Here is a 25,988-nt window from a genome sequence, read left to right as displayed (position 1 = left end):
GCATTAAAGTGTCCCTCCATTTATCGGCCCAGAGCGAGATGGACGTCCCCGCAACAAGAAGATAAATTAACAATTATAAAGTCCCTTGCTGAGTTTAGAAACGAGGACAGACTCAGGGTTTTTCTGTGTGTTTGTCTCATTTTCTATGGGCTCTTCTGTACAAAAAGCGCCGCTAGCATACACACATTTCAAAGCATAATGCAGGTTAGAGAGAGCGTTTGGTACCGGCGTGCGGTCGTGTATCACCGCTGCGTGATTCACCTTGAAGTCCATTGGCTGGCACTGGTACTGCCCCGGCTAAATTTCATATCTACGGCAGAGACACCGGAAGCCCGCTGGTTCTGTCTGACTTCCTGCTGACTAAACATACACACAACACTATTATCTTAGGTCTTTCTCCTCTCGTTATCATGATTGATACCTAAAACGTTACCTAAAATATTTCACAAAATATCATTCGCTAGTTCGTCAAAACCTAACACGTTCCTGCGGTTCCTTACAGTCCTGCAAACGTAGAGAAATACCGTTACTTTCTATGTCAAACAAGCGCTACTTTGGAATTGATTATCATCATTTGGCAGCGATAAACCATGGATACGAACTCTGGTAACTACTAAACAGTTACAGAATAGTTTTAAAACAGTTTTTTATTCGTTCTTTATCAAAATAACGAGTAACAAAGTCACACCTGGGTCTTTCCAAGTCGAGTTACAGTGGGGCGTTTCCAGTCGGTAGATGACTCCAGCTGGCGCGTCGTTTCGCAAATCCGTTGTTGTCATGATGAGCGGTTCGCCTGCGAAATACCGAGAGAAGTATTCCAGATGAGACTGAAGAGAATGGAGAGTGTAGACCTTAGTAAAATACGAACATAAGGTAGGGTGGCCATACGCTATATTTCTTTCAAAATGTAGCTTTTTTTTTTTTTTTTTTTTGTTGCAACTTGCAATGACGGAATTCGGCCGTGGCAAACGCTGCGGTGGATGGTGGAGCTGTATCATGCGCTTTACCTTTGCTTACAACATGACGGCCGCTGGGAACGAGATTCAAGCTTTGGACGGAGCTGACTCACCCGGTAGGCTGTGCATTGGAAGCGGCTTTCGTAGCTAATCACTTGTGCTCCTAGCCGTCACCGTCTGCGTCTTTAGTATATGGTGTCCCATGTTGCCACTCTTTGAAGTACCCGACTCCCACAATGCTCAATCAGAGGAGGGATAATTCTAAAATATAGCTTCTGGCAACATGGCGGTAAAGCACCGACCAACGCTGGAGCGACCCAAGTCCTAAACGTGTACACCCGCCGGCAATATGAAGGTGAACACCTTACCTGGTTTCTTGCCTGTTTTACGGCTCCCTAAGGCTATATTAACTCTCAACGTCCCAGATGGTACTTGCCTTGGGGTCTAAACTATGCGTTCTAGCCCGCTTCTGGAACAGAGGTTGTTCCAAAAGTTGAAGGAGGGACAAAACAAGAAGAGGGCTGTTCATCTTCATATCGCTCACAGGTGTACGTGTGCCGGTAAATGCTCTTTCCCGTGCCCGAGAACTAAGTGTATATAAAAAAAGAACAGTATGTTAACGTGTCCTGGTGGTGAACTCAAAGGCAGCAACACCAACCATACACGGTTACATTATTACATAAAAGCCGCTACATTGCTAGAGCCTTCCAGCCTCAAGGCACAATGGTTCATAAAATTATTACTTTAGTGGCCCTCATTTACACTGACCCTAGGCCAAAGGCCCTTTCAAGTAGGCGTCGAGAATTTAAGAATATGGAGAAGTGCCGACACAGATAGACGCGCATACACACCAAGGTGCTCGGGTCTTCAGCTCGCCTGTGAAAACGTACACAAAAAGAAGAAGAAAAAAAAAGGCCACAAGCTAACATTGGTAACATGGTTGGCAGTGTCACTTGGTGACAATTGTCCTGTGCGACTTGTCTGACCTGAAGTAGACACAATCACTGCTAACCATGTTGAATATACCTGAGACAGGGGTAGAAAGGAACATAAAAGTCGAAGAAACAGAAAGGGACAGGACGACGTCTCAAACTCGGCTGACTTTGAGACGTCGTCCTGTATCTTTCTGTTTCTTCGACTTTTATGTTCCTTTCTACCCCAGTCTCAGGTATATTCAACATGGTTAACATCCACCAGCTCGCCTGCACCCTTACTATTTTATCACAATCACTGCCTCCTTACGTCAGACGGCAATGAACGGGTACTTCATGACGATTGCGACATCTACATAACTATCTGATACGTGAGGTGCTCGACGTGACAGTCACGTCGTTCAAGCCCATTGGGTGGAAACAGAACACTACTGGAAGTTTTAGCGGAAGTTTATTGGAAGTTTTTTGTGGCTGCGATACCGCTTCGCCGAGTGCTCAAAGCACACTTCCGATTGGTAGAAACGCGCTATCCGATACTGATATCGTGGCCGCAAAAACAATCTGAAACTCCCTAACCTGGTTCTAGATTTATCGCACGATGTGTCTTTGCTTACGTGTGCTCTCTGTTGGATAATACGTCGTCTATTTTCTGAACGTAACAACTGCTTATCCCCCTTCCCCTTTTTTTTTTTTCTTCTTTTTTCTGGCTATGTGGGGATGCGCGTTTATTCTGCTGTCAGTGTTCGTAAACATTAGGGGTGGCCAAACTGCAGCTCTCGAGCTGCATGCGGCTTCTCGCGGGTCCGAGTGCGACCTGCGGATCTCTAGTAAACGAACCCCCCCCCCCCCCTTTTCCTCCTTCCCGCAATACCACAAACGAAAAGATGTAGAATAAATGACAGCTTGAGGTTTGGCAGCCTTGTGGCACTGCTGTGAGGCACTCTCCTCAGCAATGTAGGCAGTAAGAAAAAAATAGCCAGCAACTTGAAAGACCAATACCTAACTGATCTGCTCATGGCTGCTCCGGCGTCATTCGAGCCGAACTCCAATGAGCTTATTTTACCAAGAGGACACACAATAAATAAGCATAATGAGCAATCGCTTTATAGGTGTGTAACAAAAAGGTGTTCCCGTTTGTTAACAAATTTATATTTTACATTATTCACAAAAGAGCCAAAGTAATTATCGGTTGTAAAATGTAGACTGCGTAGCCGATTGTCCACTCATCTCGAGGTCCTGCGTGCCAGTGGCTATATACTCACGTGCTGGTGTACTTCGTCTTCTTTGCTCGTTGTAGCGTGCCGCCACAGATAAAATAAATAATAAAAACTTGCCACGCTCTAGTTTTAATACGGCCCTACACTAAAAATTGCTACTTTATGTCTCTTTGCATTATAACTCTCTGACCACCCCTGGTATATGATCTGTAGCCTTGAAAGGTGTTCATCTTGTGTCTTGGCTAGCCGTGCTCAAAGCAGTTAGCACAGCAGTCAGCAGCGAGGCGCCCAGCGGCTTAGGGCACCGTTCGCTTTCAGCAAGAACGCTAGTGAAAAATCCTGCCTTATTGACGGTTCAATGCACGACGAACAATCCTGGAGGCAACATGCGGAAAAGCACGAAGAGAAAGGCGCACATGTGACCTCCCTAACCTCGTCTCACCGTAGCAACAGACAACAAACACTGTTTGCAACCACGTCAAATACACACCATTAGTTATAAATATTTTTTTCTTAGACTTGAGCATCACACAAGATAGAATATTTGTATACGAACGGTACTGTGTAAGAGTATACTTAAATAGCCAACAAAGTTGATTACGTTGTGGCGTCAGACAAATGCTGGGATGGGCCTAAGAAACGCTGGGTGTGGTTTATTATGGTCATGCTTTATGCTTTTTACCTATCGATTCGTCCTTCGATATTCCAATCGGCCAATGCCGCAATGTCATCGTCATCGGCTATATGGAGCGATAAAAAAAATGTTCGCGGCTCACTCCACTCTGCTTTTCTGAAGCTATTAGAAACCATAGTGGAACAAGACGATACGATCCTTTTGTACCATCGTTAGGACTGCAAGTTCCAAGCTGATTTTCACAATACTTGCGTCGTTTTAAACTAACAAAAACAAATAAAACCTTGAGCATGACGCCATCTTTTCAGAGCGTTACATGGTCGATCACATGGGGACCGGACAGTCGCGTAAACCGGCCAGAAGTGCCTCACCTACGCTGTCCGTTGCTATCCCCAGGACGTAGAAAGACGAGAAAGCGTCCTCGGATTCGTCGCACGGCTTCAAGCAGATGTCTTCCGACGACCAAGACCGCTGTCCCGGTGTCCCCGGCTGCAGAGCGTGCAGTGAACTGTGCCGGTTGCCACGGAAGGAGGTTTCCACTTTTTAGCTCTGCTTGCCACCAAAGACCAGCTCCACAACAAGGTGCATTAATTAAAGCGACTGATATCTGCGTGGTGCATGCTAAAGATCCCAAGTTTTGTCATTCACCGGGCGAGAACTGCAGCAAGTTCAATCAGTTTTCCCGCCTTCGGCGCGTGCACCCTACCTTCGATAACGCTTCTGAGGCACGTCGGGTTCGAGAGTGCACGCGCAGCCAAAGCACGGTGGAAGGCAACGAGCGCGTGCTGGAGGCTGGGCGTCTGATAGAGGCTTCCTGCAGAAAACGACGACGACGAGGCGATGTGGAACATGTAGCCCATGTCAAGTTCCCGATTCAAGGTCGAATATTCCCAATTCGACACCGCGGAATCTACAGAAAAGCAGCAGGGAGTTGAGTGGAGATCATCGACAACCTAGAAACTGAAACTTCCGACCCAACGATCACTTTCGGGTGAGTAATCAGCCCTCGATCACTGGCCACACCGGCCCACCAAGCTAAGCCTGGCAGCTGCACAGCTGTGCAGCGAGGCCTAACGCCAACGGAGCTTCACCCGGGACGGCCCAGGGCGTCCCCCGCACATCTATAACAGTCCGCACCGCCGATAGCGCTCACCTATCCATCATGGACGTGCAGGATTCTTCAACTTCGCGAACAACGGAGTGGAAACTCGCCACTCCGGCACCAAGACAGATCAAGGCGACGACGGTCGTGCTGAAGCTGACGAACAACGAGCACCTCGCCTCGATAGGCCTCGCCGCACTAACCAACGCCCTCAAAATGGCGGCAGCCCTCACCAAACAAGAGTGTGCAGACACCTACTTCAAACTCCGAGCGCCGCAGAATCTCCTCATCGTGGACAGTTACAGAGCTACGGCAGTACAAAAAATCCTGACAACGCAACGAATTCAAGTAGTGGGCACTACACACTTCATCAGTGCATACGTGGCGAACGCTGCAGAAAACGCGAGAGGAGTAATTCACGGCATCCCGCTGGACGCAACTGACGACATCATTAAGGAGAACCTTAGAGTACAGAACCGAACGGTCTTGGGATTCAGGCGACTCGGTACGACGAAAACCATTCTCATCACCGTGGAGGGTCCGTCGCTTCCAAGGTACGCCATATACGACTCGGGAGTGTACCGCATGTACCCACCGCGACAACGGAATAGGCAGTGTGCGCACTGCCTCAGTCTCCAACATAACTCGGACGTATGTCCGTGCAAAAATGACTACACACGCTGCACAGCATGCGGAAAACAATTCCCGCCGCAACAAAATCCAAACGAGACGCCGCACGATTGCGAGCTACGATGCGCCAACTGCAAAGGTGATCACGCCGCCACGGACCCGCAATGCCCAGCCAAACAGGCGGTAGCGGAAGCTATAAAGGAACGCTTCGAAGCACGTCAAGCACGTCAAGCAAGAGCCCACCAACTGAACACGAAACCATCACCAGACACAAACCCGAAGCAGAACCCGCAGGAATGGCCGGACCTCCCAATAAGCAACAGGTTTGAGCTACTAGATGCCCCATCGCGCAGCCTCAGCAGAGGCAGGAGCCGCAGCCGAAGCTACAGCAGGGGTAGGGGATCCAACACTGCCAAGCAAAATGTGACCCTCGACAAACGAGCCAGAAGCCGCAGTAGGGCAAATCAAAGAAAACCCCAACATCTACAACACGACCAACAAAAACGGACCAGGTTCCAAGAACCCTCACACAACCCGTGGTTCCAGAAACAGGCATCCAGAACACATGGCCAAGGAGGACAAACAACAGGAGCCCACCAGGAAAATAGCAGTAGCAGTCACCCACGGGTGGTCCCGAACATGCAGGGAGTGGCACAACCCATGGACACTCAGTTGAGTGGCACGGCCTCACAACCCTCTCCCTCCTCACTAACGGTTCTAAAACCCGCCACAATACAAGCACCAAGCCCACCGCCCTCGCAAGAATACCAGCAAACCAATACAAATGACTACACCGAACTACGCCAAAAGATATCCAGTATAATAGCAGAGTCCATACCCACCATCTTAACCGCACTTGCCCCGATGCTCCAACAAATGATCCAACTGGCGCTAGCACCAATACAAGCAGAACTAGCGGCCCACCAGGAGCAACTCAGACCACACAAGCGCGCCGCTATGCCCGCACCCGTCAACGCGAACATGGAACAACATGACAATGAATAACACAAACGCGGGACAACAATCAAACCCGCCACACAACAGCACACCAACGACGTACCAAGCAAAAACAACCTCAAGAGACAAAAACGACGAAATAATCATATGGCAATGGAATTGCAGAGGGTTCCGACGAAAAAGGAGTCACCTCTTGCAACATATGCAAATAATTGGAACACAACCGGACATAATAGTCCTGCAGGAAACAAACGGAGCTCACGCCATACAGGGGTACGACATGTACACGCAACCGAGTATCCAACACAATCAACGGGTTACCGGGCAGAACGTGATGATAACCCCTACTATGGTAGCCACGTACATCAGGAGACGAGATGCCGACCTTCCCTCTATACAGTATGATACAACGGCAATCAACACACCCACAATGGAGCATGTGGCAACCAGCACACTCCTGGGAGAGCAAAGGCTACATATAATCAACAGTTACTGGCTACCTAACCAACCTACTGCACGCCTCCCGCCCCTGGACATGAAACTAGGACCCAACAGAGATAAGGACACGGTGGTAACGCTGGGAGATTTCAATTGTCAACACCCATCCTGGGGATATGCGGTCACGTCGCCACTAGGAAGAAAGCTACAGAACTTCTCAACCAATCAAGGTATGACCCTCCTAAATGATACGACGCAGCCAACGCGCACTGGTGGACCGCACCAAACGGACACCTCTCCGGACTTAACGTGGATTCAGGGCCCACTCAGGGCGACGTGGGAGAACACAGGAGATGCGCTCGGCAGCGATCACCAAATAATAGAAATAAAAATCACTCCAAGGAAAAGGGGACGGAAAGAACGTCTCAGAACGACGAAGCTGACGGCATGGCACAAGGTCAGAGAGGAACTTCAAGGGGTGGATTGGAAGCACCTCGGATGCAAAGATTGGACAGAAGCGATCCAAGAGACGGTCAACCGTCACACCAAACACATTGCGAACACAGAAGACCACCCAACGGTCGATCAACACCTAATGACTCTATGGACGAAGCGACGAAACCTCACAAAACGCCTCAAAAAGAGAAAGAACAACAGAACCCTCAAGGCGAGAATACTGGCCTTAACTCAGGAGAGCCAGGAATACGCGGAAAAATTGGCCAGCCAAAACTGGATGCAACTCTGCGATGACATGAACGGTCAATTACACACGGTCAGAGCCTGGCACATATTACGCGCGATCATGGGGCACCGTAAACCCAGGAACACGCTCAAGAAACTTATGCTGAGCACAGGAGCCACCGTGAAGGACCTCATAGGAGAAATCAGGGACACGTTCTACCCAAACGAAACGCAGACAATGGCACAGCAATTACCAACGGCAGAAACCCGCTTAGATCGAGAAGTCCAAACCGCGCAAGAAAGCGAAGAGATCAAAGGGATAGACTCGGACTTCACCGATGCAGAACTACAAACGGCCTTATTCCAGCTAAAGCGCAACACGGCGCCGGGGCCGGACAAAATAACATACGGAATGCTCAGAAACATCCCTGACAACAAGCTCGACGAGCTCCTACGACACATCAACGAGGTGTGGGCAACGGGAGAGCTACCAGAAGAATGGAAAGAAGCGCACGTAATCATGCTTCCCAAACCAGGCAAACTTCCCAACACGCCAGCAAACCTCCGACCCATATCCAAGACGTCATGCATGGGGAAACTAATGGAAAAGATGGCATTAAACAGGCTAGAATGGCACTTGGAAGCCACGAATCAGCTGGCGCACACCCTAGTGGGGTTCAGAAAGCACGTCAGTACACAAGACGTAGCAAAAATGATCAAAGAACAGGTGTACGACAACCCCAGCACGGTTCAACAGCGCACCATAGTTGCGGTGGACCTAAAAAGAGCCTTCGATAACGTCACGCACGAGGCTATCCTCAGAAACCTTCGCGAAACGAACCCTGGAAATAGAATGCACAGATACGTAAAGAACTTCCTCAAGGACAGAACGGTGAGAATACTGGATCCTGAGGGTCAACCCTCTGAACCGTATCCCCTATGTAGAGGAACACCACAGGGCTCCATACTATCGCCGATGCTCTTTAATCTAACAATGAAGAACCTCCCGACTAAACTCAACGCCATCCCAAATCTCCACCACGCTATATACGCGGATGACATTTCCATCTGGTGTACGACAGGCAACCCGGGACAACAAGAAGAAACAATACAAACGGGGCTAAACATCATCCACGAACACGCAAACGCCATAGGGCTCCAGTGCTCACCGGACAAATCGGAATATGTTGTAGTTATAAACCACCCACGACAGAAAATGGCAGAGGAACAGCGTAAACTTATGAGCCTCCACATAGGAGGCACGTTAATACCCCGTCGGCCAACTATAAAAATACTAGGATTTATCTGGCAACAGGACGGCAAAAGCACGGAGTGGACCGCAAAGACGGTAAAACAACTCAATCAGATCTACAACATGATAGCACGTATCACGCGCTACAATCGCGGAATGAAAGAGCACGAACTCAGGAAAATAGTTGAAGCGACGGCGTACTCCAGAGTCATGTACTCTTATCCATACACACAACTAACCCAAACGCAAAAGAGGAAGATTAAAGCAGTGCTGCGGAAATGTCACCGTCTAGAACTAGGAACGCCTAAGTACGCAGCAACTGCACTAGTGAACGCCACAGCTATCCACAACACCCTTGAGGAAAAGTCCGAGATCCAACAAGAGGCTCAGAGACACAGACTGACCACATCCCAACAAGGGCGGAAAATCTTGAGCAGTCTTGGATACTCAACTGAGCGACTCCCAGAGATCCCCACCCCGCCACCACCGTGGGAGTCCATCCCACATCTTACAGTACGCCCCATCCCCAAACATATGCACCCAGAAGTAGACTCAGAAAGAAGAAAGAGCAGAGCGACGCATCTAAAAGACCCTTGCCATGACATCTACTACACGGACGCAAGCTTCACGAACAGTAATGCCACCACCGCATCGGTGGGTCCCAAAGGCCACGTCGTCAGGCGTCATGCCAACGTCCCATCGGTGACAGCAGCCGAAATACAGGCGATCGCCGAAGCCGCAACCCTCCACTCACACACAACGAATGAGCTCACGATTAGAACGGACAGCCAGGACGCGCTCAGGGCTTACGCTAAAAACGACTTACCTGAACACATATTAGGACTCCTCACCCAATACATGACCAATCACCCCCACTTGCGCATCTACCTCGAGTGGGTACCAGGCCACCAGGCAATCGAAGGGAACGAAAGGGCGCACGCCCTGTCTCGAGATAACACAGAACCGAGCGTACCAATCGGTTGGCCGCAGGCCTACGACCCAAGAGAAGACAGAGCGGAGCAGAGAAAAAAACGAAGGACCTTCCTCAAGGAGATGAGAGAGGAGCAGCGCAAATTTCCCACTCCACTACACAGTACACCGCGCAGACAAGCCACGTTCATACGGCAAGCACAAACAAACTCACTCCCGTGTGATATGACGCTACACTACATACACAACCTCGGAGGACTGCCCAGATGTCAAGTGTGCGGAGCACAACCTCCCGATAACAGGCATACATACTGGGAGTGCCCGAGGGCACAGAACTCGCCATATATTCTTGAAGAAACTCAGCTACCACTCCACATCCCCCACACGTGGGAGAGCTGGGCAGCACCGCCACAGGACCTGCAAGCTACCTTATGGAAACAACTGCAGAACCATGTCGAACATGTCCTCGGATTAACATCATGCAACAACAACGAGCATGCAAGCTAGGACGGACACTTCTCGTAACCTGACTACAAACACCATATAGAAGCGGTAAAACCAAAAAACGCGGCTCGGACAATGAGCTGCTGTAAATAAAGTATGTTCCTTCCTTCCTTCCTGCATTTCTCATACCGTCAGTGACCATAGCAGTTGTACTGTATCGGCCGAACTGTGCCCACGGCAGGGGCGGTTCCAGAACTTCGTTTTTTTTTTGTTGTTTTTTTTCTGTTTTTTTTTTTTTTTTTTTTTTGGGGGGGGGCGGAAAATTCGTAAAGATACTATTCTCCCATTGGGGGTTTCTTGTGCACGGGCGGGTCCACCCATGTCAAATCGCCATCCGAGAAGGGGGAAGGGGGGGGGGGGGGGGGGGGGGGAGTCGACTTCGTTGGGGGGGGGGGGCGGCCGCCTGCGTCGCCCCCCTTCCTTGGATCCGCCCCTGGACGGTGAAAATATTACAAGCCATTTGGAGACTGAACAACTTCACGCAGCCTAAACCTTTGAGTACACTCAAGGCCCATTCGCACACTTGCGACTTAAAACCTCCTAAAATCTCTTAAAGGGGCACTCAAGTGGATTCTGAGATCGTCTATTTATTGTCATAACTCAATCTGCGGGCTCTAAGCATCCTAGAAATCCCAAAATTACATTCAAGGGCGGCCGATTTCCCTATTAAAAATCCAATCAAAGATCGCTGTTCTGCAGCTAGGCGGAGGCCGTCAGGGGCGCTGTCGGACGGGAAGGCAGCAGGGAAGGGCGTGCGCCATCCAATCACGAGTGACGGCTTCCCGGCGGATTGATCCTTCGAACCGGCGGAGTGATCTTCCGAATGTGCGCGTATTTGATGGATTCTCGTTGGGACTCATTTTGTTTACTTCGGGTCTTGCGTCGTGCGGAGATGGACCTGCCAAATCTAACACCGTTGGAGGTGGAAATTCTTCGGCGGACGGCAGATATCAGCTCAATCTCCTACGACGCCTTTCCTACGCGCGACGCCGATGCCTCCAACGCGACGGACTCGGACGACAGTTCGCGATGCTCAATGTCGACACCGGAGGAAGACGACGAAACCGACGACGCAACCCAGCGGCTTGGGAACACCAACTGGTAGGTGATGAGCTGTTTATTATACCTCTCATATGTACAGCTGATGCTGGTTTTCTGTTTTAAGGTGCCAATGAAGTTGCTGCGTGCCGATGGAAACCGTCGCAGAGTGTGTCTGCTGCCGTGACTACCCGGCCGCCGTTCGCAAGCAGCCGGGCCGGCAGAGCTGCGTGACAAGCCACCCGGATTTCGAGGGGCTGTGCCTCGATCCGGGTGTGCTACAGCTGGCCTGTAGCACACCCGGGAGTGATGTGCGTGGGCACATCACTCCCGCGTAACAAGGCGAGGAGAAAACGTAGTTCGCTCTTTTTCAAACAATAATAGCTGTATTACGTCACCTACAGCCAAAGATTTGACGTTGTTGTCAAAATATAATGTGCATGTGCCTAAAAAGAGCAATAATAATAACTTTAGCAATCTTTTCGCAGTTCGCTATTTCTATTGGTCGAATTCTATGGAGGTGGTGGAGACACGGGATGGACCCCGCAAGAGGATATAGTGCCTGTGTATTTCTATTGCTGTGAGTTTACAAGGGCGCCTTGCCATTTAGAACTGGTCATTTTTATTGACTGAAGCCCAACAAACAATATGCTTCCAAAAACAAGCTTCTCCAAAAAGCACTTGAGTGCCCCTTTAAGACAGGATAACACACTGGCGCAATCTATCTGGTAGCCGTGGAAAACTCAGTTTTTGTACAACTTTTTTGCGCATATTTTTTTTTGCTTGAAAATCTTTTGACAATGTTATAAACAATTGTTTTGTTTTGTTTTTTATAGAGATTACGTACATCTAATCTTGCAAATACCGAAAAACCTTTGCTCTAGTCAAATGGAGTTCCATGCTCATCTCATAGATGTCGCCAGTGTGCTAGTGTGTTCTCTCGTCCTAGGAGATTTCAAGAGGTTTGAAGGCACGCGGTCCTACGAAAAACGCTAGTGTGTGAACGGGTCTTAAGAAAGAAACATCCGCTGAAAGAAACCTTAAGAAACGTTATTGCAGAGTTAGAAAACACACATCACGATCGAGCAACAAAACAAGAGCAATCGTAAACAATGTTTTTTTTTGTTTTTTTTTTGTCTTTCGTTATGGTAGTTTTGAAGCAGTTTTATCGCAGCGTACGAAGTTAACAGTGAAATGTTCCGACCAGACGTTTCAGGTTACAACTTAAAGTTCCTAGCAAGCATACTGTTCTTTCTCACTGAAATCGCGTTCTGGTTTTTATTTTCAGTTCGTCACATAATACAAATCTAGAAATTTAAGCTAACTTCCTCGAGAGCTCTGCAAATAAAAAAGAAGGTGCGACAAGCTTGCACTGTGTGTGCTTATCTTGCGGCACTTCATACGCAGACGCTAAGTACTTGGGAAAAGCAACCGTAACTTCTAAAGTAAGATTTTCGATTGATCTCCAGATGAAATAATCAAGTAACCTAACAATATAGCTTTTGTTTATGATTATACCTATGCTACACCGTTATTAAAACCCCTCTCAATCATTATGCAGGGTGTTTAACCTTTAATTACAACGGACTTATAGCAAAAAAGTCTGTTAAAGGTACAGTACTGCGGTTTGTGCAGGTGAGTTACACGTCTAAGGGGACATAATATACGGGGCTAATCCCCACGATAAGTCAAATAATTAACAAAATATTTTTAGTCGACCCTTCAATTAGTGAAAATAAGCCCATCGTTCGAATTAAAAACTTGCTGACTGTTGTGGAAAACCATAAATCAGTCAATTTTAGAGCGACCTGGAGCACGTGGAAAGTGCGGGGGTGCACGGAAGTCACAACTAGTGCAACAGGCTCAAAGCTAGTGGCGGAAAAACCCGTATGATATAATTATTGATGTTGATAATAAAATAATTCGCCTTTTCCCCCCGCTAGCTTTAAATGTTTCACTAGTGGTGACTCTGGTGCACCCTTGGGTTCCCGCATGATTCAGTGCACCATAAAATTGACTGATTTAGTGGTTTTCGATGACACCCTGTATAGTATATGTAGCAATGTGGTGAGTTGGGCGAGTTGGTACACTTCGAGCAATGTGATAAACCGCGCACAAGAGACAAATACGCAGAAGAAGAAAACAGACAAGACAAGAGCTTGTCCTCTCTTTTCTTTTTTTTTCACTGTGTCTTTGTCTTCTGTACGCTGTTCATTACCATGTTCATTGTGTAGTATGCAAATGACTCGCACGTGATGTCGTCGCGCCATACTTGTGGTCGTTCATATCCTTTCTTGCCAAGCAAACCAAATTAGATGATCCGCGGTATATATGCAGCAGGTAGGTATGAGCTGAGCTGCAAGGTCTCCACAATGGCCGACAATTCAAGCTATGTATAGTGGGGCTATTCGCCTTTGCGACCAACATCCTTGAGATCAACATCCGTGAGCTCCAGAGGCATGGAGCTTTCACTCACCCGTGCACAAAATCCGCATAGATGAACTTCCCTCGCAGAGTGGAATCCAACGCGTTGCCCCGGTACACGATGCCTCCGACGATGGCCTGTCCTTGTTCCCGTGTGTACCGGAACACGGGGAGATCGTCTTTCACCATACCATTGGGACCTGGACGAAGCCATATGCCTTTCATGGGGATTCCAGTTAAATTAACGCTCAACGCGTTTATGATTGAACAATTGAAACTTTCATGTGGGTAGGGATCACGGTATAGGTCAAACGCCGTTCCCTCCGCTTCATTACTTTCTTTTCTTTTTTTAGGAGAAGAGTTTCTAGTATGATTCAAAAGGCTTCTGCGCCAGTACACCTAAATTCCTCCTTTGGTGCGCTAGGACATAACCTGACTTACGCCTGATTCACATGGGGCGATATTGTTTGGCGTACCAAGTTCATCTGTGTTCAACATCAGTGCGAAGCAACACGGTATATTCTTTGTGACCACTGCCCATGCCAGAGCTTGTCAATCTGTACACCAGTTATTTTCCTTGGGTCCCTTATTATAGTTTATGGAAAATAAACTTTATTATTGTTAGTATTATTATTATTATTATCAATGACCAACTTTCTGGGACATTCCGTGGCAAAAAGGTTTTCAACGAAATATTTTAATTCTTTATGATTTCCGTTTTATGATACACAGGCAATTACAGACTTACAGTCATCGGTAACATTACGACTTTTTGTAGAAAAGCAGAAATTAATCATTTTGTGAACGTTACCAATACCATTCAATGCAAAAAAAAAACGTTTGTAGAGCCGTGGAATAAAATCTTTACGCGTACAAAAGTTTAATTACAGCTTAATGATATTTTATGACTCCAATTTGAAATATTTCCAGGTAACATTGCGATGTCTGTAGTTGCTCAGTTGAAATTTTCATTTAGTGCACATCCTGAGGCATAGATGTCCAAGAAGGTTGGGTATTATTATTATTACTATTCTTATTATTATTATTATTACCGGTTCCCGCGCAGGCGTCGTGTGACAGGCACGGTGCTCTGTTGAGATCGGTCCAGCCGTAGCGGTATCCACTCTGCACCAGGAAGACCTCTTCTTCAAGGCGGTCCGGTTCGACGCCAGTGTCGCCACACAGGAGGCTCACGCCATCTGGAGGCAGACGCAAGAAACTGCTCCGTTATCGAACGTCCGGGACCTCCGGGCAGGCAGGGGCGGCGTTTAAAGTGGCCACCAGATGACGCGAAATACTGCCCAAATTCTTTAAAACGTCTTTTTTTTTTTTTTAATTAGTAGGGTTTTAAAGTCTGGAAAGGTTAGGAAAGAAAATACTTTCCCGGATGTTCTCGATTTCCTTTCGTTCTTGTTTTGTCCGACATACATTAAACGCAACGCACCACCCTTAAAATGATTGCAACTGAAATAGTCCTATCATAATTTCCATGTGAAACAAAATCTAATCAGCAAAAAAAGGAGTACGTCTCAAATATTAAACGAACCTTTTTTTCCCCCTTTTTAATCCCAAAACATCGCGCGCGAAGTCCTCTACGTTCTTCCTTGCCCCCACGTGACACTGAAGGAAGCGGGAGTGTAGCGCAGTTGCTCTTCATTCTTTGCCCGCTCGCCGTCGCCTTCAAGGTCGCTTCCGTCGTCTGCTACAACCGGTTCTACCTTGAGTTCCCGGCATTCCTTTCGATGCCTCGGAAGGCGCTCACCGCTTTGCAAAGTACATATTGTCAGAAATATAATCTCCATATTACGACCATAACAACAAGAATATAAAATTAACCTTGTTACTGCCGTTCTGGTGTTATTTTTACCGACGCAAAATATAATAATGGCGGTTACGTCGTTCTCTCTTTTTTTTAAATTCCCCCTTACATTATGCGAGCGTAGACCCTTTTCAAAAGTGAGCGCCACCTATACTTTATCTCCCATATGTCTGCAGTAATGACAAAGGCAGGGGCGTGTGAGGCATAGCTCACCAGAATTCTCTTGTTTGTACGAGAACCTGTGCATAAGAGGCACTTTCCGAAGTCACGCGCTCGTACCCACGCTTTTCTCGAACTACAGTGACTTAGGCCACTACAGTTGCACTGCGGATGTTTGTAGCTGCTGAGCCAGGTTAAAGTGAGCCAGGTTAAAGCCCAACGAGAGTTAAAGTGAGCCAGGTTAAAGCCCAACGAGGGTTCGCGGTTGCCGCACTTCCTGTCGACGGCACAAAAGGGAGCCACTCAAGAATGGGCTGAATGTAGCGGGTGGCCAGGGCGTCTCGCATTGCATTCGCTGCGCTACTGGCGTTGTATTCGTTGATTGTGCACTGCATTTTATTCGACATAAGCGACAGAAAATACGGGGGAAAGATCTTTACGGGAGTCAGTTCCCGCTGCCGAACCGCCAAGCCAAACCTGCTCGCCGAAGGCCCTCGAAACGCCCGAATCATCCAGCCCACGCTACCGCAGAGCAGGGTGTCGAACCAAAACCGAACCGAACCGAAAACCGGAGCAGAACCGTTATTTTTAGCCGAACCGGAACTGAACCGAACCGAAATCTTCACCGCCATCTTGGAACTGAACCGGAACCGAACCGAAAAAAAATATAGCGGTAACCGGTTCAAAACGGTTCAAGGTAATATTTCTTTTTTTTTTCTTTTTTGTTAGTACCACAGATTGAACCTATGGAAATAAAAAATTGGCGGCTGTATTTCTATCTATGAATCAAATCGTCATATACAGAATTGAAAAGTATGGTAAGTTGTGGGTTTTCATGGCACTATGATTAACCATGTGTCACGTTGTCACGTGACGTCATGGTGTCAATACATGTTGTCAAGTAATGTCACGTGACGTCACGTGACTCACTGCGTCAACTCGATTTAGTTTGAGGAAGTCACTAGATATTATAACATTGTTGACAGCATGACATAACGTGACATCACGATTTCGCACCGAGAGTCACGTGACACCGTGACTTTCATTTAATTTCATTTCATTTATTGTCCTCAAAGGCATCTGGCGATGCGTTAGATGAGGGGGGATAGCAAAAAATGGGGAAAAGTCGCGATATACACATTACATGAGTAAAGAATGATCTTGGGCTTGTTTTCACATAGAAAACACAGCAAACGCCATACACACAGAATGTAAACCAACAGATGAACATAAGCGAATTCCGTACTCTAAAATACAACAAAAATAACAATGGGATAGAAGGCGATTATTAAAAATACAAAAGGATATCAGGGAACAACAAATTAACAAAACAGTTCTTCACACCTCTGCTTAAATCGATTCGGGTCAGATAAAATTACAACGTCGTTAGGAAGACTATTCCAGTCTTTTATAGATAATGCGAGTGGAGAAAACGTAAACAAGTTGGTGCGTGATTTAATGGGTTCCACTTTGCACGAGTGATCAAGCCTAGCAGACGTGAACTGTGCGGGCGAACATAAGAATTTGCTAAATAGTGTTTCGTCGTAATATATTTGATGAAAAAAACATAAACGAGCAATTTTGCGCAGCGTTTCTAACGGGTATAAACCCAAATTTCTTTTTAGACCAGTGGCGCTTGTTAGGGGCGAAAACTCATGACAGATAAAGCGTGCAGCTTTATTCTGTAGACCTTCTAATTGTAGCGTTAAGTAGTTTTGGTGAGGATTCCATATTACACTAGCATATTCTAGCTTCGGAAGGATAATAGTTTTGTAAGCAAGAAGTTCTGTCGATTGTGGGGCGGAATGAATGTGGTGTTTCAAGAAACCCAGTTTCCTTGATGCATTGGCGACTGTGCTTTCTATATGTGCTTTCTATACGTAAGCGATTTTCATAACCCCTAGTCGAGTGCTTGGGTTCATGACAATCAGCACCGCCAAACATTCGGGTAACGGCTCATGTTCAGTCAAATATGATAATAGCCCAACTCTAACAATATCTGAAGCTCAGCCCAAGCTTTTGCTTTGCAAACCCTAGCCGCCTAGAGCATAACTGTGATGAACACTGGCGGTATCAGATCACGTGGCCGCTTGTTTAAATTTCGAGTTGAGGAGATTTCGACAGCTGTCTCTTTCCTTTATTTTTTCGGCATCTGCTATTAGGGGAAGACTAATGGATGTTTCCGCAAGCTATATCAACGTTAGGGGTTATTTCTTAACACTATTTATTGAACGTACAAAAAAAAATGTTGCAAGACCGATTTTACATTATTGAGGCACCCAAATATTTTTTTCGTGTTTGCTGAACCGCATCCGAAAGATGTCCCCGAGAATAGAAGTACTGACATTACCAAATGCGACTTATTAACATGACGTTTTAAAAACATACTGTGTTGTAAAGGTTCCTCTTCCCTGAATTTTTGGCGCAGACCAAAAAGCATGACTCCGGAAACTACTTTGCTTGCAAAAATGCTCTTACCAAAAAGCACGTTTCTGTCGTGCCAAAGGCTCGCGCCGTTCTTATTGAAAAGCGTCTGACGACTGGTAACTAAAGGGTCGTGGGTTCGAATCCCACCTAAATTTTTTTTTTTTTCTTTAAGGCAAAATAATCAGTTTCAAAGGTGAAATCATTTAAGACATACGGCGACCTTTGATTCGCATTACATGTCATGTTTTAATCACTCTCATTCCCCGTGTGATGTCACGTTTCACGTGAGCATTGTGGGTTGCTTGAAATTCTTGCACGAGGGTATGTAGCTCTGACGTCATGAACCTATCGACCAATCAGGACTTTCCAGTCACGCCACCGACATCGGCTTTTCTGCGACATGAGCTCCTTAACGCTATCGAGTTAAAATCATCAGTTAGCAAAGGTGATGCTCATTTGCAAATTAAATTGACCGGCATCTTGTCGAGAACAAACCTCAACAGCCAGGCAATGCCAGCTTATTCTGCATAAGAAAATGTTCACTTCGGCAAGCGCTATTTTGGGCCAGATTCGATCTGAATGCGAAGGTGCGTATAGGTTAAAGTGAAAATTGCGATTACTTCTTGCTGCATGATTAGTGGCATGCATGCGGTGCTGAGTGTAAACAGTGTTTGGTTAGAACAACAAGCATTTGGATTGCTGCTCGGTGTTTCTATAAAAAATAGACTGAAAGGAATTATCTTAAAACTTTGGTTTACATTCTGAAGATTTCATTGCTTTTAGCTCAGTTGGGTCGTCATCATATACATATATATTGTGAAGTGTATTTCGTGAACCTTATTTCATAATTAGCATGAGCATGAGGTGCTTATTTCATGATTTTATGTGATGTAATTAATTCCTTAGTTCAAGGACACAATCACGATTTCATTGTTAGCACTGCGACACAAAGTTGTACCAATCACGGGTATTTTAGGCGACCTACCACACTTTGCGACAACATTTTATACCGCGTAAATAGATCAGCTTGTAATTTTGAATTTTACTTAAACCCGAAGAAAGCACAATAAAATACAGTACAGTTCTAAATTTGAAGCTGATCTATTTACAGGTATGTACCAACCAGTTCAACTCTTTGCTCTTGTACTTAAACATTTTGATTCAGGTAAAATATATGTTACTGGTAAACAAAAGGATGTGGAGTCGTATGAACACGACGTTATGTATGTTAATGTAGATTTTTTGTACTCTTGCGTCGAAATTAAATCACTGAATTTAATCATTTTTGGTACCTAAAACAAAAGTAAATTGCACGGACTATCGAAGAAACTATATAGTTAATCATTTCACGGAGTAAATAGTGTATTTTGCCAGAACAACGCGGAAAATATATTCTCAATTTAGCCGTTCAAACCGGTTCGAACCGGTTTAAACCGGTTTGAACCGTTATTTTTTGCTTCCTGGAACTGAACCGGAACCGAACCGAAAGCCGTGAACCCGAACCGGAACCGAACCGATAAAAATTTCGGTTCGACACTCTGCCGCAGAGCCGCCGTGTACATCCGGGGCTGTAGTGCGTGTTTAGATGCCTGGACATTACACTAAAAATTCGAAACTTCGGAACTCAGTATTTGTGAAGTAAAAAAACAATTTCCCAAAGCCAAATTTAAAGTTCTCGCGTGATCCGCGCCAGTGCAGCGACGTCAAAGATCGAGTCGTCCGGCAACTCGAGTTTCTCTCACGCCCCCGAACCGCACCGACACGCCTATCACTGTGAGCAGACGACGCTTCACTGTCGAGTTTGAAGTTCTTTCAGCGATCTCAAATTCTTTGAAACGGTGGGAGCTCGAAGGGAAAGCGCAGTAGACTTTTGTGAGAGACTTGAGGGGCCGCGTCGCGCCGGTTCTGCGTGAAAGGCTGCCACGGCGGAGTCACAGCCTACACTACGGTGCACCCAGTTGTTTTAGCCGTTTGACGAATTCCTCTTTGAAGTCTGAGACGTCGTCGGGCACTTAAAAAAGAGACCTTCGTACGATTCCCCGACTCACCGATCACCCTCAGTGTTACATGTGCCGAGCGCCGCAAGCGCTGCCATGTTTTCCGGGGGAGGATAAAAAGCTAGGAGGCGACATCACTCCGGACTTTGATTTTCGGGAAAAAGAACGGCCGTTGTGCGTTCGCAATTGCGTTAAAAAACATGTTTTACGAATGATGTTATTGAATATTATAAACATTTCGCTTGCAAATCTTCTAAATTTCATATTGTTTTAAGTCAGAAATAAAAAGAAGCGAGGAGGTGAGAGGAAAGAGAGAAAACGCCAAAATAAAGAGGCGCGCGCGCACGTGGGAATCTTTTTTTTTTTTTTTGCGTTGGGGTATTTTTTTTTTTTTTGTCTATGAATACAATTTGCATCGTTTTAGACAACAACAAAAATACGACCTTTATGGTGTCAGTGCCTCTTCAACGAACTCTCACAATGCCCGAATTGTTCAAATTTATACTGTGGTATGAAGTAAAAAAAGTAAACGAAATCTGGTAAAATGATCGCGGCGGCTCAATGTCCATCACAATGGCCTAATGCGTTCTTCGAAGAAACAGTAAACTAAGAACAGACAGCGGCGCGAGGAATGAGAGCTTGAGACCGTTAATAAGGGAACGGGTCAGTAGTCGACGAAACGAAAACTACTGCGACGCATTTGCGAAAACTTGAGCCCCCTTCTGCGATAAAGTGTCCATCACAATGGACACTTGCCCGACGACAAGCAAATAGCTCTTTAAAAAAAAAAAAAAAAACGGAGCCGCGGGCTCTGAATGTGCGCTATTGGTTTGTTTCGCGATCCCTATCAAAACGGGTGCAACGTAGTGCGACAGCCTCTTTAGCGTTCGATTAGAATTCTATTTGAAAATATATGCAACTTCACGCGCCAATTCCAGTCAGACTTGCGTTTAGCGCATTAGAAAATGATCATTTTTTTTTTTTTTTTTTTTTTTTTTTTTTTTAAGTGTTCATTGCGGAGGGTTACCCCGTTGAGTGCGCTTTTTACTGAGCACGAGTGAACTGTGGAGAAGCAACACCTGCGGAATCGAGATCCGCGGTTTCTGAAAAGTACAAATTGCGTTGTGTGCATGTTTGTACAGCCGGAAGTTAGTCTGCCTCAGCGGGCGTCTGGCGCCTCGGCCGTAGATAAGCAATTTAGCCAGTGCCGTACAACCGCTAGCCTGGGGTCTTTAACGTGCACCACGCAGTAGTGATACACGACCGCACACCGGTAAGATGCTCATCCAGATCAAAACGGGCAGGGGTGGGGATCGAACACAGGATTCCTGGGTTCTGAAGTGCGAGCTTTCGCTCCACGTGCTTCGAGCTGGTGTGCGCTAGCCCACTGGGCTACCGATCCCCCCTGAAAAGTACAAATATCGCAGTAGCGTGCATAGGAGAAAAATACTCTTTCACAGCAGGATGGTTCATGCGCGCGCCTGGTGTATTTAAGAAGAAACGGAAACTTTCTAAATGTTCATACCTGCTAATTAAGTACAAAACGAGCGTGTTGGTAACGGTAATTATACATGAGGAAGATACATAGTAAGGGGAGACGGACAACGAAGACTTCCAACTAGCAACAACATTTATTGACCCGAAGTTTGCATATATAGATGAAGGAGGGGAGGGTGAAAGACGCTACACTGGAAAGTGGGAAAGCGATGGGAGAGGGTGTAGAGCCAGGGAAATGAGGGACGATCCCGTGGGGTAGACATCAGGTAGGATCTCAGGTTGGTCCCAACTAGCAAAGGTATCTGCTGGGCTCACCAGCAGAGGTCCTCTAAGCCCGTTCTTCCTTTCAACAGCTCACACTCAAGGAATGTAAAAAATAGGATCGTTCGAAATCTAATTGCTTCGGCAAAGGTTAAATCCTGTCAGCACCTTTCCGCCCCCAGCCTATCCAAGCAGATTAGTCGCCTCATAAAGGTAGGATACCCGAGAGACCTGATTGAAACAACAATCAAAAGACTTGTCGCGGGGCAGAACTCCAAACCCCTCCCTCCTAAGTCACGCTTCGCATGCATCCCCTACACACACAACACCTCACATCGCCTGAAATCTATTGCGCTCGGCTTCGACACCAACGTTGTTTTTTCCTGCAAGTTCAAATTAGCTTCTATCTGTAGAAGGGTCAACAACCCCGGTCCAGCGCCCGTGTGCCAGAAAAAGCACCAGACCAATTATGTAACCTGCTGCAAAGAGTGCGTGTATTCGATTCCCATGTCCTGTGGTGCTAAATACATCGGACAGACGGGCCGATGCCTGAACGATCGGGTGAGGGAACATGCAAACGAGGTCAAGAAAGCCGCCTCCGACCCTTTAGAGATTAGTTACCACCCGATTGCCAAACACACCTCTGAGTGCAGCGAACCCAGTTCGGCCGACCTTTTCTCGACCACCAGGATTGGAGGTCACGCCTCAAGATACGGACGAGAGATCATGGAGGCCTTCGCCATGCACCACAGTCACAACAACTTCGGATCCCCGTCCATAGGCTTATCCAGGAGGGAGATAAACTTCCTGGAGCCAGAGCTGACGTCCCTCGTTTCCGCGGCTCCAAGCGATAAGATGTCTACTCCACGGGATCGTCCCTCATTTCCCTGGCTCTACACCCTCTCCCATCGCTTTCCCACTTTCCAGTGTAGCGTCTTTCACCCTCCCCTCCTTCACCTATATATGCAAACTTCGGGTCAATAAATGTTGTTGCTAGTTGGAAGTCTTCGTTGTCCATCCCCCCTTTCTACGTATCTTCCTCATACCTGCATTGCAGTGCAATGTTCAGAATCGGACTGTGGCTATTATGCAAGAACATGCGTCAGGCAGATATTTCCTTGCGACCTGCACTCATTTTCTAGATTATTAATGCGAAAGCATTAACTGTTCCATGGAGCGAGCCGACGTCATCAGCTTGGAAGCAGCGACAAACCGGCTCCCAGCTTTGAAACCACGCGAAAAGCCTAGCAAACGGAACCTAGTTTCCCCGATCCCAAAGGAGCGGAGTGAAGCTGATGGATTTCGGCTTTGGTCCCATTGGCTGGCGCCCGTCATAGTTTCAAGGAAGGAGGCTCTCATTGGCCGCTGCGCGTTAGTTTCAAAAACCGCCACCCCATGGCGCTGCCCGTCCGTGCCGTCAGCGCGCCGGTAACACGAAGCGTCCAAGGTCAGGGTGCCGAGGACAGGGCACGCTCTGCCGTCCACGCAAATACGCCACAGACAAAATAGGAGAGCGTAAGAATTATATATATATACCGTATTTTCCGGACTATAGTCCGCACCCGGTGTATAGTCTGAAACATCTGAAACATTTCCTACCGCTTGGAAGCGCTCTGTTGTTGTTCCATTACATAAATCGGGAGATCGATCCATGGTTAACAACTATAGGTTAGTCTCCCTCCTTTGTAGTTTCTCTAAAGTTTATGAAATTGTTTTGCACACCCGCCTTTATGCATATTTTTGTCAGAAAATTATTCCTGAGCAACATGGTTTCATGAAAGGCCGCTCCACAGAAACAAACCTGTGTTCCTTCCTACATCAGATTGTACCATCTGTCCATAGCGGAGGACAAGCGGATGTAGTCTACTTTGATATGAGCAAAGCTTTTGACAAAGTTAATCACCGATTACTGTTGAGTAAACTCTGTAGTTACGGTCTGTCCCTTACGTACTGTCGTCTCCTCGATAGTTACTTATCTCATCGGCTTAACTTTGTGCGAGTGTCCGGCCGATTATCTGCTCCTTTTTTATCTACTTCTGGGGTTCCTCAAGGCAGCAACCTCGGTCCTCTGCTGTTTTTGGTTTTTGTAAATGATCTAACTTCCTGCATCAAACACACGCGGTTTTTGTTATTTGCTGATGATATTAAGTTGTTTACAGCGGTTAAAATGGTTGACGATTGTAAATGTCTTCAGTGCGATATAGATTCTATTTCGGTGTGGTGTTTTTCAAATGACCTACTCTTAAATGAGTCAAAGACGAAAGTTATGTCCTTTTCTAGGAAGCGTGACATTCTGAGTTTTCCCTGTGTATTAGATTCCAAAAATATTACTCACGTTGAGGTCATTCGTGATCTAGGCGTTTTTATGGATCCTGCAATTAATTTCAACCATCACGTGACCAGAATTACGAATGCTTCCTTTCGAGTGCTGGGAGCCATTACACGAGTGACACGCAATTTTTCTAAACCACTTTGTATTTTACGTTTGTTTTCTTCACTGGTGCGTAGTCGTGTTGAATATGCCTCAGTTGTCTGGAACTGTATTGGAGTGACAAATTCAGGTTTAATTGAGAGTGTTCAACGTAGGTTTGTTCGTGTTTTGTTTGATCGTTATTTTCAACCGAATTATTTCTATAGTTATGAGAGGATTTGTGAACTCGTGAAGTTAGACTCGTTGCACAACAGGAGAACAATTCGTGAACTGACATACTTGTATAAGATTGTAAATGGTATAATTGACTCCCCAGAGCTACTCAGCCACATCTATTTGCACGTTCCTCGTCAGTCTTGTAGACTTTATACTTTGTTTTATCCTATCGACTTTTATCATGCTGCACCCATAACACGCCTACAATTGACTTATAACCATTTAGAATAGATTTGTGCGAATGCTAGCCTTGATATATTTGATGAAAAGCGTAAATTTCGACAGTGTGTTGAGGCTATTGTTCTTTCCTAACGTTTCGCTTTTATCCTGTTTAGCGTTGTATTTCTGAAGGAATAAGTGCACCACTAAGGAGGCGTCAAGCTGTTGGTGGGTCACTCAAAATAAGAATAAACAATAAACAATCGTCCGCAGAGGCAAATTTGGGGTCAAAAATGAAAGTTTTTGATTATATAGTCCGCACCCGCTGTATAGTCCGCACCCAGTGCATAGTCCGCACCTGGTGCTTAGTCGACACGAAATTCTTCTCATACGCGGCACACCTTGGCATATGTATGTTTTCTTAGCTCACAAAAAAGCCTATAATATGCATAAATTATCAATAACATACTCTTTTATTCACAAAATCCGTCCCGTCTCGTCATAATCAGCGATATTGAAAAACATAATTCCTGTATAGTCCGCACGCGTAGATAGTCCGCACAGTTAGAAATTTCAACTTTTAAACATGTATGGTCCGCGGACTATAGCCCGGAAAATACGGTATATATATACATGCAGGGTGTTTCACGAAAGGTGGACAAATTCGATATTGAGAAAACTACGCACCGCACCAGAAAAAAAGCTTCCGTCGCTTTGGTCCTAGGCCGGGGGCCTATTTAGGAAAATTATTAAGCTCGGTATAATTAAATTGTTAATTACTGTTTCGTAATTACTTCTTTTAAATATTGAGATTAAGGGCTTGGTTTTAATTAGAATATTGCTGAGCACCATAAAAAAACACTAAATAAACAAATTAGAGAGCGACAGAAGACACGCGCGGTTTTTTACGGTTTTCTAAAAAACCGCAAAAGTTCGGCGGGTTTTTAAGTTTCGGTTTGCGATCGGAGCGCTTCTTGGCACCGACGGCACCGCATTCCGTGGAGAAATAGTGCAACCAGCCTCTGCTGCGTTCCACGCCACAGGAGTACCGCATGGCGCCATCTTGTCGCCGATTCTTTTTAACCTAGTGATGAGAGGCGTGGCGTTATAATCACGAAAGCTCCCGCACCTCAACCTGCCATTTTATAGGGGTGATATCACACTCTGGATGGGCCCAAAAGGCACCGGCCTAACCAAAGAAGCAGTCCCAAACACCATGCATTGTGCTTTGGACACCGTCGATCGTCACCTTCCCTCCACCGGAATGAAGCCGTCCCAAGAAAACACCAGGGGCCCTATATATGTGGCACGTTTTGGACTCCCACGG

At 46.4% G+C, this 25,988-nt stretch overlaps 1 protein-coding gene across 1 annotated transcript in view; it reads right to left on the bottom strand.

The window, feature by feature from the left end:
• Positions 1 to 647: 647 nt before the first annotated feature.
• LOC115327343 (HHIP-like protein 1) overlaps positions 648 to 25,988 on the bottom strand; it is a 34,380-nt gene continuing 9,039 nt past the window's right edge. The window contains exons 2-5 of the mRNA XM_029988358.4: positions 14,748 to 14,894; positions 13,748 to 13,895; positions 4,111 to 4,247; positions 648 to 793 (exon numbers count right to left, since the gene is read on the bottom strand). Of these exons, the coding sequence (XP_029844218.4) occupies positions 648 to 793; positions 4,111 to 4,247; positions 13,748 to 13,884 (420 nt within the window). The 5' untranslated portion in view covers positions 13,885 to 13,895; positions 14,748 to 14,894. The remainder of the gene's footprint in view (positions 794 to 4,110; positions 4,248 to 13,747; positions 13,896 to 14,747; positions 14,895 to 25,988) is intronic.

This window comes from Ixodes scapularis, unplaced genomic scaffold (assembly GCF_016920785.2).
Source record: "Ixodes scapularis isolate PalLabHiFi unplaced genomic scaffold, ASM1692078v2 PGA_scaffold13__105_contigs__length_92229423, whole genome shotgun sequence".
In the NCBI taxonomy this organism is placed as follows: Eukaryota; Metazoa; Arthropoda; class Arachnida; order Ixodida; family Ixodidae; genus Ixodes; species Ixodes scapularis.
The sequence above is the reverse complement of the archived record's forward strand: the minus strand, read 5'-3'. Positions and strand labels throughout refer to the sequence as shown.